A 14,629-nucleotide genomic window follows, 5' to 3' on the forward strand; every position below is an offset into this window, starting at 1 on the left:
TTTATCAGAGGGGGTGAGGAGGAGGTAGAATGTAAGTATAGAACGGTATAAGGAAGAATATTGTTATTTTGAGGTGAGGTTTGACATGTATGGGGGGGGAGGGTGAATAGTTTGGGCTTGATTCTGGAAGGTTTGGAGGCTAGCGTATGCAACTCATGTGGAATGCACATAGCAATGAAGAATGTATGGTTAGGTGAGGAAAATGGCAGATAAGCGGAGGCTGCAGAAGTCAAGGCGAGATGTGATGGGAATGGTTGAGCTTTGGTAAGAACATGGTGTATTTTTATTTTATACATTTTTGCCAGTGAAGGCGTTAGTACGTACATGGAACCAGACTGGGTGTGAGTAAAGCGCAGGGTGGAGTGTAGTGTGACACCATGGCACCTGAGGAGAGGAATGGTGTTACAGACAGGAGGGTAGGTAGCGTTGGGTCATCCACGAGCATACAGCAGAAAGACAGTCGGTCACACAAGAGAGCACAGAAGGGTCAGTATAGCAGAATTGGGTTTCAGTTTAGAGGCAGTTCTGGAGGCCAAAGTAGAGGATCAGTTCATGAAGAGCAGCGTTGTACAGTGAGACAAGCAGGGGGCTGAGAATGGAGCCTTGTGGGACCCCATGAGATAGTGGAAGTGAGGGGGGGGATCAGTGATGTGCCAGAGGAAGACACTGAAAGAGCAGTAGGACAGATAGGAAGGGAACCTGGAAAGAAGAGTGTCATGGAGATCAATGGAGTAAAGATTGTGCTGGACTACAGGAAATCAGGAGAAGCGGAGAGGTCCTAAACGATGACTATGGAGAAGTGACCTGTCAACTTTGCTGTAAATACATCAGGGAACACTTTGTGGGGGCATGCTCGGATGAATGTTGGGGGGCTTATGCCGGATTGCAGATATTCAATAAAAGAGCGAGAGAATGGACAGAGGGTGGATCGGGGAGAGTGTGTGGGGTCGACATAAGAGCCCTGTCAGCCGGTGCAGATCTAGAATTTGACGTAATTTGCTAAATGATGGGATGTGATGCTGATGGCAGAGAAGCGAGCCTTTATGTCACTGACTTACCTGTCACAGCGCTAGCCAATGGAGAAGCAGCTTTGACGACATTTGATGACATCACACGGTGCTCTGCAGAATACCTGTGGAGGACAATAAATAAATAAACCGGTTATAATAAAAGACAAGAGTCCTATATATAGACTGAACCATAAACAGACAGGAAGTAAGACCTGTATTATACATGGTACCAGCAACACTGATGCCATACATGAATACAATTATACATGTATCTGAGCTGTCTTCCGTTGTGAATAGTATACTATAAATGAATGCACCCCATATGCATCGCTGCTCACCAGCAAAGGCTTACCGAAACACAGACAACAAAAGAAATTCATGGGACTTTAAAAAAAATTCTCTGCCACCGGTTACGTCCTTTACACGGTGCTACCGGCGAAATGCCAACACGGTTACTGCAAGCCGGTACAAACCGTGTATAATACATTCAGTGACACAGAGGAATACCTTCACATAGGCCTGACTATTACAACTGGTTATGATTCTATATGGAGTTGGGTAAGAAATTCCAGCAGTCAGATAGCCGACAGTGGGATCCCAACGGGAAGAATCCTGGTGGGACACCCTATTGAGAACGCCGGGATCCCGTGCGGCGGTATCTTAACAGCTTCCCCCTACCCCTCCTGCAGCCTAGCCCTAACCTCCTCCCTCCTGAAGCCTAACCCTAACTGCCCCCTCTGCTACCTAACCCTAACCCCCCCCTCCAGAGCAGCCTAACCCTAACCTACCCCACCCCCACAGCCTAACCCCAATCGTCTCACTGTACTTACCCTGGTATTAATCTGCATCCCTTCAATGTGGTTTACTGCATATGTGCCTCATATTGTAATATTTGGCTGAGCTACCGAAATAAGGACAAGGACAAAATGATGCTGTCAAGGCTGAACTCTGCTAAAAATAATAATTCGTGCCTCTAGTGGGAGTGCATAGGGGGCACCAAAAACCTTTGTAAGAACGCAACTGGGCAGCCCTGACCCACAGGCCTCAGAATCATTAGTTCTATCTATCCCTGAAGACATTAGCCGGAGAGAAATAACATTCTGCACAGAGAGGCTCATTCGGGTGCGGTCGAAAAGCGGCTATTGTGCGCACGTCGGCTGATGTCTTCTTACTGCCCATGCGTCTGAGCCACACTGCGCACACGCAGCGAGTGAATTGCGATGGCGGTCACACCGAGGAATTACTAGCAAAGTCAGTGACAGGAAGACAGCGTTTGGGGGTGGTAACATGGAGTGGTTGGCCTGCGCAGGCGTGTCATGGCCGTTCAGACGCTGCTGTCTGGGCGTGCATAAATTAGCAGTTGCGATCTTACTTGCTACTGGAGAACCCTCTTCGTCCCGGGAGAGAGGCGCGCTATGACCCGATCTGTGACGATGGTACCGATGTATCAGCAATTATACTCTGTTGGATGGAAATGTGCGACTGCAGAGGGCGTCCCTATGATTGGGTTAGCTTCTGCTCATATTGGCAAATAACTGCAATTGCGTATGGCAAAAGATAACAATGGCAGCAGCAAGAACAACCACACCTGACTGCATCTATGACGCCTTGCGGTTTCCTGTCACTACTTACGATCCCTCTAATACCCCTCTGCACGTGAGACTGATAATCTGGCAAAAATCAACAAAAATCATTAATAACAGGCACTGCAGCAGTAACATCCAGTACCGGGCTCTCAGGCGCCCATCCCACCTATACTTGTGACTCCCAGTGGTATGCCCCCACCATGTATCAAACCTAAAGAGCAAAAGCACAAAAAATGCCCATAGCAACCAATCAGATTTAAGCTATCATTTATTGGGGTGGTGGTGTTGAAGGAGAGGCGCCAAAATTAAATTCAAACTTGCCCACCCTGCGTGAAATCATTCTGGCGCCCCTGGATATACTTATGTCTATACCATGCATGTTTAAATTGCTCTACTATCTTAGCCTCTACCACCTCTGATGGGAGGCTATTCCACTTGTCCACTACCCTTTCTGTGAAGTAATTTTTCCTCAAATTTCCCCTGAACCTCCCCCCCTCCAGTCTCAGTGCATGTCCTCGTGTCCTATTGCTTCTCTTCATTTGGAGAATGTTTCCCTCCTGGACTTTGTTAAAACTCTTGATATATTTGAAAGTTTCTATCATGTCCCCCCTTTCCCTTCTCTGCTCCAAACTACACATATTGAGATTTCTTAGTCTTTCTGGGTATGCTTTGTGATGTAGGCCATGCACCATTTTAGTTGCCCTTCTTTGTACAGTCTGTAATGTATTAATATCCTTTTGAAGATATGGCCTCCAGAATTGAACACAGTATTCTAGATGAGGCCGTACCAATGACCTATACAATGGCATTATTACTTCTTTCTGCTGCTGATTCCTCTCCCAATGCAGCCAAGCATCTGACTTGCCTTCCTCATTGCTTTGTTACATTGCTTACCAGCCTTTAAGTCATCTGAAATAGTGACTCCTAGATCCCTTTCCTCCTCAGTAGTTTCCAGTATAGTACCATTAATACTGTATTTAGCTTTAGGATTTTTGAGACCCAAGTGCATGATTTTGCATTTTTTGGCATTAAACTGTAATTGCCAGACTCTTGACCATTCCTCTAGTCTACCTAGATCCTCAGTAATTTGTTTTACCCCACCTGGTGTGTCTACCCTGTTGCATATCTTTGTGTCATCTGCAAAAAGGCATACTTTCCCTTTAATGCCATTTGCAATGTCACCAATAAGGATATTAAAAAGCACTGGTCCAAGTACAGATCCCTGGGGTACTCCACTGGTAACATTTCCCTCCTGTGAATGCACTCCATCTACCACAACTCTCTGTTTTCTATCCTGCAACCAAGATCTTATCCATTCAATAATCCTAGTATCCAATCCCAAACTTCCAAGTTTATTTAGCAGTCTGCGATGTGGAACAGTATCAAAAGCCTTATTAAAGTCTAGATAAGCTACATCCACGGCTCCACCTTTATCCATCACTTTAGTCACACAGTCAAAAAAGTCAATAAGATTTGTTTTACATGATCTCCCCCTCAGTGAATCCATGCTGTTTGGGATCCTGTAAATTGCTGGATTTGAGATAATCTACAACTCTTTCTTTTAAGAGTGTTTCCATCAATTTCACTACTACTGATGTAAGACTCACTGGTCTGTAGTTGTTTGCCTCTTCCTTGCTTCCACTTTTGTGCAGTGGGACTACGTTCGCTCTTTTCCAGTCCTCTGGAATTACTCCTGTAGCTAATGACTGGTTGAATAATTCTGTCAATGGTGCTACCAGCACCTCTTTAAGTTATATTAGTATCCTTGGATGTATCCCATCTGGCCCCATAGATTTGTCCACTTTCAGCTTTGAGAGTTCTGTTAGGACCGTCTCCTCTGTAAATGTACTTGTTTCATTTTCCTGTATATCCCTGCTTCTTAACTGTGGCCCCTTTCCCTCTCTTTCAGTAGTGAATACTGAGCAAAAATAATCATTAAGATGATCTGCTATTACATTGTCTCCCTCAACAAGACTCCCAGTGTCTGTCTTTAGTTTTATAATTCCGTCTTTTGTTTTTCTCCTTTCGCTTATATACCTAAAAAAAAGTGTTGCCTCCTTCATCCACAGACTGGGCCATTTTCTCCTCAGCTTGTGCCTTTGCACATCTGATTACCTTCTTAATGTCCTTCTGTCTAACAAGATATAGCTCTTAGTCTTCATTATTTTGTGTCTGCTTATATTTCCTAAAAGCCATCTTTTTTGCTTTCACAATATTTGCTACTTCTTTCGCAAACCACACTGGCTTCCTTTTCCTTTTGATACAAAGGTCTGTTGCCTTTAATATTGCACTTTTTAATGTTTTCCACCTCTCCTGCACTGCTTCCAAGTTCCTCCACTCTGCCAAAGAATCGCTTAGCTGCCCATACACCAAAGGATTTATCTTCCAATCTGGCTGGTTGGAACAAAAATCTGGTAATGGATGGGGGCAAATGACATGGATGGGAGCAAATGACAGTTGACCATTTCAAATGGTGAACTGTCATTTGCTCTCATCCATTACTAGATTTTCGTTCCAACCAGCCAGATTGTAAGATAAATCTTTAGGTGTATGGGCACCTGAACACATTTTCCCATCCCTACAAAATCAGCCTTCCTAAAATCGAACACCTTTGTTTTTGTATGGGATTAGTCAGTCTCTGTCTTTATGCTGAACCATACTGCTTGATGATCACTGGATCCCAGGTTTTCACCCACTTCTACGTCCGATATTCTGTCTCCATTTGAAAGTATTAAGTCTAATATTGTGTCTTTCCGAGTGGGCTCCCTCACCAATTGGTGGAGGGATGCTCCCTGAAGGGAATTATAAATGTCCCTACTTCTAGCGGAACTAGCAGCAGACACCTCCCAGTTTACATTAGGAAGATTAATGTCTCCCATGATTATTACCTCTCCTTTTAATGCCATTTTAGTTATGTCCTGCAATAGGTTCTTGTCCAGTTCTTCTTCCTGTCCTGGTGGCCTATATATCACTCCAATACAAAGAATCGACTTCTCCCCTGTTTCTATGGTCACCCAAAGGGCCTCAGTTTTTTCTTCAATACTTTGTATTAAGGTAGTATTTATGCTTTTTTTACATACATTGCTACCCCTCCTCCGATTTTTCCCATTCTGTCCTTCCTAAATAAAGTATATCCCTTCTTGTATAGAAAACAAAACCACATAAAGTTCAGATTAAAATAAATAAATAAATTACAGGTTGTAATGTAACAAAATAGGTAAAAAGCCAAGGGGGGGTGAATACTTTAGCAAGGCACTGTACCATGCATTTCCCCTTTTTATCCCCTGAGGGGTACATTTACTAAGCAGTGATAAGAGTGGAGAAGTGAGCCAGTGAAGAGGTTGCCCATGGCAACCAATCAGCACTGAAGTAACATCTATAATTTGCATACTATAAAATGATACAGAGCTGCTGATTGGTTGATTGGGAAATTTCTCCACTGGCTCACTTCTCTGCTCTTATCACTGCTTAGTAAATGCCCCCCTAAGTCTCTTCTATGCACTGCACTTTGCTAAACTTAAACCACAGTAGTTTCTCACCCAAATGCATCATGCCACTCTACAATATACAAGCCTGTGCTCATCACATACCATCCACTTCCCATGAACAGCCTCTGACGATCTCACAACTTGCTACTTTGAGATACAGAATCTGGGATCCCCCTAATATAGTAGATGCTCACTCATGGACCCAGGAGCTCAGGTCATGGAGCGAGTGCGCAAAACAAACTCCCTAGACTGTGCCAATAATCCAACCAATCCCAGGACTCCCCAGCGCCTCTGCCGGAAACGGTGCCTTAACACTGCTTTCTCCCACTGGAGCTGAGGAGAGCCTACTCTGCATTCCCAGGGCATGCTGGGAGTATTAGTTTCACAGTCAGAGATCCTCGGGTTGCCAACCACTGATGTAGGCCAACTGCTTACAAACATATGAGTGCGAGTGATTTCCATGGCTGAACCCAGTGCTGCAGCTTGCGGTCTCCTCAGCTAATAACACATTTCTGAAGAAGAAACAAACAAGGGTTTCCCGTGTTTGGGCCACACCGCGTACAAGTACAGGATGCACTGTGTCCCTGCTGGCAGTATTACTCAATTACTGACGGCACAGAACAGGTGTCACCCCTACTGGACTTTCTCATGGAGACAATGTTCTGCAGGCAGCGTAATGTCGCTCGGAACATTGCATTATGGTCTTACCGTTCTGTCTGTCTGATCATACCAGTCTCGTTACATGACTGTGTTTGTGCTTTATTGCAAAGTGCTACGGACTGCTGTATGCTGGAACTACATAACTAACCGTTAATAAGCAAAAAGGAAAAAGACAATCTCCTGCCTACAACTTCGTTTCAGTCATTTTTACCAGCACAAATTTCTCCTTTTTCCCTCATATTTTTCCTCATCACTGATCTCTTTGTCTTCTCTCAGTTTCACCAGTTATCCCCCCCTCACCCACACACTCAGCCATCGACGGCAGATCCCTTTCTCATCACACCCCCTCTCCCTCCTGACTGTCGCAGCTGCTGACGTCTTTCCCAATCCAGATCATCAACCTATTTACTTCTCCACGACCACAAAGGATGCCAGGCATCCCAACAAGTGTCCGTCACACAGCGTCTGACAGGCGGGCTGGGGCCTTAGTACTGGTTCACAGAGAGTACAGCAGACGGCGTGACAGCTAGGGTTTAAACAGGGACCCCATGAGACAGTGATATGGGAACAGGATTCAGCCATGATTACAGCACGGATCCACCGCACTATGGCTTGTTATCAGCATAGGGAAGAACTGAGAGGATGATTAACCCCTGTCTCTCACTTTTATATCACCATACCCCTCATCGTCCACTTCTCTAGTACCCAACCAGAGCTATGGTGCCCACAGCGACCGGTGGAATCTAGTGCACCAGGGCGGTTGTCTACTCTGCAGAGTCTTTCAGGGGCAACAGCTCTGCACAAATGCAAAACTGTAAGAGGGGCATCTCAGGCCTATCTAGTTCTCTGGCTCCATATTGTAATGCTTTCCGATTTCATCCAAACCTCACCTGTCAAGTGACAAGCTGTGACATCACACACAGCCGTCGCGATGGGAAAAATGGCGACGGGCCTCCTAAGCTGTGCTGGCAGGAGGCTTCCTTAGTTTCTGCTAACAAGCAGAAATTGCGATGCGTTCGCAATTTCTGCTTGTTCAACGGGGGGAGGCTCCGGTCAGCATGCTGGGCGGCATTGCCCAGCGATGGGCGCCCCCCACCATGCGCGCCAAAAGATTGCAAATTCTGCTAATTAGCAGAATTTGCAGTCCTTACTGAATTAGGCCCAATGACCTGTTTCGGCAGTCTACCTCTGACTATCTTGTGTGCACATAACAGTTGTCATTGTATGGAGACACCTGAACCTTTAAATCTGCCAGTAAAAATGTAAAAACACACTTCAAACTTATGGGGCTATTCATGGAGCAGTGAAAACTGTGGAGAAACAGACCAGTGGAGAAGTTGCCCATGGCAACCAATCAGCATCTTCCTTACATTTTATAGAATGTACTTGATAAAGGTTTCCTTCAAACCTGATTGGTTGCCATGGGCAACTTCTTCACTGGTCCTTTTCTTCACTCTTTTCATTGCTTAATGAACTACTATTCCCAAGGAGTATTACTCAAACGAGTATATATTTTTAATCAATTTTTTCAAGCTATGTACAAAAAAACTGCACCGTTTATCCTTTAGGATAGGCTCTTAAGGCAAGTTGTGACACTCTCTCTGGAAGTGGTGAAACCACAGGACATGACGGGGAACTACACCTAAACCACTCTTCAGGCCACAGCGAAACTGACACAAAGTGCAGCCTAAACGCTCTGTACAATATTATGGACTACCATAGACAAGTACATACTAACCTTGGGGTGGGAAAAATGCGTCCCAGCCCCTCCCACCAGCTCGCAATGACAAGCAGCCCGAGGGGCTGAGCTGCTTGTCATTGCTCTGCAGTACCTCCCAGCTTCCGGCGCCCCTGCTGCTGCTGCACGGTGCCTGCCACACTGTCAGCTTGCCGTGTAGACTCCTCCTCCCGCCTTCAGACTGTCCAGAGTCCCCAGTGACAATGGCAGTGTGCAGCCGAAAAGGGGGGGAGCTACGCGGATATGAGGGGATGGGTCTACATGGGACCTTAGGGGGCGGAGCTACACGGGACAAGAGACAGACTGCTACATATCCATCTTTCCGGCCACTGCCAGACACAGACCAGTAAGTTGATGGAAAAAGTGAGTGAAAGAAAGTGTATGTGTGTGTGTATCTGAGAGTGTGTGTGTGTTAGTGTGTGTGGGCAGTGGCATCAGACTGTTTTTAGGTTGGGGGGGGGAGATCTTTAGCGCTCGCTGTACCACCCCCAAACACCCCCCTCCCACTATGTGTTCTGTCACTGACTCCCCCCCCCCGTGTTCTGTCACCTTGTCAACCCCCCGTGTTCAGTCACCGTGTCACCCCCCGTGTACTGTCACTGTGTCACACCCCCCTGTGTTCGGTCACCGTGTCACACACCCCTGTATTCTGTCACTGTGTCACCCCCACCGTGTTCTGTCACCGTGTCACACCCCCTGTGTTCTGTCACCGTGTCACATCCCCGTGTTCTGTCACCGTTTCACACTCCCACCGTGTTCTGTCACCATGTCACCCGCACCGTGTTCTGTCACCATGTCACCCCCCCCGTGTTCTGTCACCTTGTCACCCCCACCGTGTTTTGTCACTGTGTCACCCCCACCGTGTTCTGTCACCGTGTCACACCCCCGTGTTCTGTCACTGTGTCACACCTTTCCCCGAGGGCCATAAGACACAGGTTAACTTGCTTGCTGCGCGATGATTATCCCAAATAAAATGTTAATGTATAAAAGGGGACTCTACCTGCTGTAATATGTAAAAAGGGACTCTACCAGCTGTAATGTGTAAAAGGATGCTCTACCTTCCGTACTGTGTAAAAAGGGGCTCTACCTTCCGTACTGTGTAAAAAGGGGCTCTACCTGCCGTAATGTGTAAAAGGGGGCTCTACCTTCCATACTGTGTAAAAAGAGGACTCTACCTTCCATACTGTGTAAAAAGGAGATCTACCTGCCGTGATGTGTCAAAGGGAGCTCTACCTGCCGTGATGTGTAAAAGGGCGCTTTACCTGCCGCGATGTGTAAAAGGGCGCTCTACCTGCTGTAATGTGTAAAAGGGGACTCTACCTGGCGTAATGTGTGACAGGGACTCTACCTGGCGTAATGTGTGTAAGTGGCACTACTGTGTGGCGTAATTTGAATAATGGAGACTATTGTGCAGCCTAATATGAATCTGTATTATTTTTTGTCCGTGCCCCTTCCACATGAAGCCACGTCCCTATATTTTTGGCACGTGGGGGGATTTACTGTTTTGTGTGCGGCCCTCGAATACTGACAGGAAAGTGTCAAGTGGTCCCTCAGCTGAAATAATTGCCCACCCCTGTACTAACCTGTTTCTGAGTGTACAAGCCCTAAAGCTCAGACCTTGTAACTAATCTGCTCTCTGTATCACTGTATGTACTTCTGGCTAAGGTGACAGATGCAGCCGTGTAGCAGCTAAGGGCTTGCAGAAGCAAAAACAATACGTATGGTGCTTCCTGTGAGGCAGGTAATTGCTGCTACAGTCATTTAGGATTTTTTTTTTCACTGCACTCTATGCACACGGAAAAAGGAGAGAAGCAGAAGGCATTAATAGAGCTCTGATCCCTATGGTAATACCTGCTCCGTGCAAACACACTATAATGCAATGGAAGTCACATAAGGTACGCAACGTCCGTCTACTGAAATTCTCAGGGCATAAAACACACGACTCGCACCAGGAATAAAACATGGCATCTGTAAAGATTATATCGTTCAACTCACTCACCATCGCATGATTTTTCCAGTCTGTGCGTAACCCAGGACCTACTCCTACAGCGCAATACAAACAGGCTGTTCGGATCTGGAGCGGACGTCACACACCCTCCCTGAAAACGCCTGCGTTTTACCTGACCAACCCCAAACGTCCTGTTCCTGTCAATCAACTCAATTCACTAACATGGACACTTAAGATCACATGACCATGCATTATTTCCCAACGACCTCAAACCTCAGGCCTGATCTATTTCCTGCTGTGACCAAAACCTCATCACAAAGCTACAGGTGTATCACTCCACAGGCTAATGGAAAAATGCGGTAAAAACACCATTTTCAGGGTTTTACAGCATTTTCCATATGTACTAAAGCCCCGACACCGGGGCTCCGTTGTTATAGCTGGTGTTACCCTATAGAAGCCTATTGGCTTCTTTCTGCATTGATGCTGTCAGAGGGATCTGATCGGATCCCTCCCAGCACCCCTCAAAGCTGCCACGTCACTGCGCATGCGCCAGATGGGACTCCCGGGTTATAAAACCCAGAACTCCAGGGACTGGCGGCCAACGCAAAGGGCAGCTCTTATCGGGAGAGCTGCCCTTTGCGGTACTAACTGTATATGTTAGTACACATGGGATTAGTATCGGCTGCGATATGTGTCATACACCAGAGGTTGCTACATCCTGCCACACAAGTGTTAACAACACCAGCTGTCACAGAGACACTGCTCACATGGAAGCAGCACATCACTACCTCACTGTGACACAAATGTCTGACTGAAAAAAATCCAAAAATATCAAATCTACCCCATAACTCCAATGATTTCACATCAGACCTCATCACACATAACTCATCAAACATAACTTATACAATGATGATCTATTCAAAGAATGTGACCAGGACTTCCCTGAGCAGCCGCTGCACAATCAGCAAATAGCCAGTGTTTTATTCACTTATGCCAGGGATGGGAACCTTCGGCACTCCAGCTGTATTTTTAATGAATAAATAAATATTTGACTGTATAAGTCAAACTAAACAGCCTATTCTGAGCTATTGTTTCCTCTGATTCTGTATTATTTCCACATGGAACAATTTTCTCACAACGAGGACCATTGTAAAAGATAGATATACCGCTCTTAGGTGTGTGGCGACGCTATGACATGCACACACCTTGGTTGGTTGAATGTATATATATATATATATATATATATATACACATTAAACCAATTATAATATGGCATGGTATTATGACAGAAAACTCACCAGCATGTTTGTGCACCTTACATCACACGACAATGTCTTATTTCCCTATGAAGGGATAGTTCCATCTGTCACATGACCGTCTGTAACCAACAGCATCACTCCCAGCGAGACTACTGACAGCAGTACATCCCCGCCTCACTGACAGCAGCACATCCCCGCCTCACTGACAGCAGCACATCCCTATCTCACTGACTGAAGCACATCCCTATCTCACTGACTGAAGCACATCCCTATCTCACTGACTGCAGCACATCCCTGCCTCAATGACAGCAGCACATCCCCGCCTCACTGACAGCAGCACATCCCCACCTCACTGACAGCAGCACATCCCTATCTCACTGACTGCAGCACATCCCTGCCTCACTGACAGCAGCTCATCCCTGCCTCAATGACAGCAGCACATCCCCATCTCACTGACAGCAGAACACTACCGCCTCATTGACAGCAGAACACTACCGCCTCATTGACAGCAGCACATCCCCGCCTCACTGACAGCAGCACACCCCCACCTGACAGAGCAGCACATCCCCGCCTCACTGACAGCAGCACATCACTCCCTTACTGACAACAGCACATCCCCGCCTCACTAACAGCAGCACATCCCCGCCGACCTGACAGCAGCACATCCCCACCTCACTAAAAGCAGCACATCCCCGCCTCACTGACAGCAGCACATCCCCGCCTCACTGACAGCAGCACATCCCCGCCTCACTGACAGCAGCGCATCACCGCCTCACTGGCAGCAGCGCATCCCCGCCTCACTGACAGCAGTACATCCCCGCCTCACTGACAGCAGCGCATCACCGCCTCACTGACAGCAGCGCATCCCCGCCTCACTGACAGCAGCACATCACCGCCTCAGTGACAGCAGCACATCCCTACCTCAAATCAGACGACAACGTATTTTCTCTTATGTCCTAGAGGATGCTGGGGACTCTGTGAGGACCATGGGGTATAGACGGGCTCCGCAGGAGACATGGGCACTCTAAGACTTTAGATGGGTGTGAACTGGCTCCTCCCTGTATGCCCCTCCTCCAGACCTCAGTTAGATCCTGTTCCCAGAGGAGACTGGTTGCACACTAGGGGAGCTCTACTGAGTTTCTCTAGAAAAGACTTTTGTTAGGTTGTTTATTTTCAGGGAGCACTGCTGGCAACAGGCTCCCTGCATCGTGGGACTGAGGGGAGAGAAGCAGCCCCAATTTCCTGGACTGATGGGCTCTGCTTCTTAGGCTACTGGACACCATTAGCTCCAGAGGGTCGGAACACAGGTGTCGTCCTCGCTGTTCGTCCCGGAGCCGCGCCGCCGTCCTCCTCACAGAGACGGAAGATAGAAGCCGGGTAAGTATATGAAGTAAGAAGACGTCAAAGGCGGCAGAAGACTTCAGTTCTTCAGAGAGGTACCGCGCAGCGGTCGCGCTGCTCGCCATTGCTCCCACACACACACAAGGCACAGCAAGGGTGCAGGGGGGGCGCCCTGGGCAGCAAGAATTACCTCACATAAAACTGGCACCATTATTAGATACTGCAGAGGCAGTATATTATAAAAACCCTGCCAGTATAAACAAATGAGCGGGACCAAAGCCCGCCGTCGAGGGGGCGGGGCTTGATCCTCCAGCACTAACCAGCGCCATTTTCTCCACAGCATGCTGCAGAGAAGCTGCTCCCGGACTCTCCCCTGCTGAACAAGTAACAGGGGACAAAAAACGAGGGGGGGGGCACATTTATTTGATGCAAAATATATATATATAAAAAGCGCTGTATAGGCTGAGACTTTGTTTTCAGTATCCAGTAGCGCTGGGTGTGTGCTGGCATACTCTCTCTCTGTCTCTCCAAAGGGCCTTATTGGAGGGCTGTCCCCATATTCATATATCCCACTGTGTGTGGGGGTGTCAGTACGTATGTGTCGACATGTCTGAAGCGGAAGGCTTGTCAAGGGAGGATGCAGAGCAGATGGTGGTGGTGTCTCCGTCGGCACAGCCGACACCTGATTGGTTGGATATGTGGAATGTTTTAAATGCTAATGTGACCTTATTACATAAGAGATTGGACAAAGCAGAGTCCAAGGGAAAGAGTCAATCCATGGTTTTGGCTGTGTCACAAGACCCCTCAGGGTCCCATAAACGTTCCTTTCCCCAGATTGCAGACACTGATACCGACACGGATTCCGACTCCAGTGTCGACTATGATGATGTAAGGTTACACCCAAGGGTGGCCAAGAGTATTCAATATATGATTATTGCAATAAAAGATGTTTTGCATATCACAGAGGACCCCGCTGTCCCTGACAAGAGGGTCTGCATGTTTAAGGAAAAGAAACCTGAGGTAACGTTTCCCCCATCTCATGAGCTGAACGCTTTATTTGAAAAGGCTTGGGAAACTCCAGACAAGAGACTGCAGGTTCCCAAGAGAATTATTATGGCGTATCCTTTCCCCTCAAAGGATAGGTTATGGTGGGAATCCTCGCCCATGGTAGACAAGGCCTTAACGCGCTTGTCCAAAAAGGTTGCACTACCGTCCCCGGCAGCCCTCAGGGATCCTGTGGACCGCAGGCAGGAATCTACCTTAAAATCAATTTATGCGCATACGGGTGCCCTGCTCAGACCGGCAGTAGCGTCGGCATGGGTGGGTAGCGCAACTGCAGCATGGGCAGATAACTTGTCATCTGACATTGACACCCTAGATAAAGATAGTATTTTGTTGACCTTGAGTCACATTAAGGACGCAGCGTTGTATATGAGAGACGCTGCGAGAGATATTGGGCTGTTGGGTTCAAAAGCCAATGCCATGGCAGTTTCTGCTAGAAGGTCCCTGTGGACCCATCAATGGACAGGTGATGCTGATTCAAAGAGACATATGGAGGCTTTACCTTACAAAGGTGAAGTTTTATTTGGGGAGGGCCTC

The 14,629-nt window shown here is 47.2% G+C and overlaps 1 protein-coding gene across 7 annotated transcripts in view; it reads right to left on the reverse strand.

Annotated features, from left to right (window-relative positions):
- Nucleotides 1-14,629, reverse strand: part of AGPAT1 (1-acylglycerol-3-phosphate O-acyltransferase 1) — a 64,911-nt gene that overhangs the window by 24,913 nt on the left and 25,369 nt on the right. For 6 of the 7 annotated variants that reach the window (XM_063938165.1, XM_063938166.1, XM_063938164.1 and 3 more), the window contains one exon: nucleotides 1,059-1,132. In XM_063938165.1, coding sequence (XP_063794235.1) covers nucleotides 1,059-1,110 — 52 coding nt within the window. In that variant the 5' untranslated portion in view covers nucleotides 1,111-1,132. Of the gene's footprint in view, nucleotides 1-1,058; nucleotides 1,133-6,186; nucleotides 6,296-14,629 lie in introns of those variants that run through there. The other variant, XM_063938162.1, reaches the window with a different exon arrangement.

This window comes from Pseudophryne corroboree, chromosome 8 (genome assembly GCF_028390025.1).
Source record: "Pseudophryne corroboree isolate aPseCor3 chromosome 8, aPseCor3.hap2, whole genome shotgun sequence".
In the NCBI taxonomy this organism is placed as follows: Eukaryota; Metazoa; Chordata; class Amphibia; order Anura; family Myobatrachidae; genus Pseudophryne; species Pseudophryne corroboree.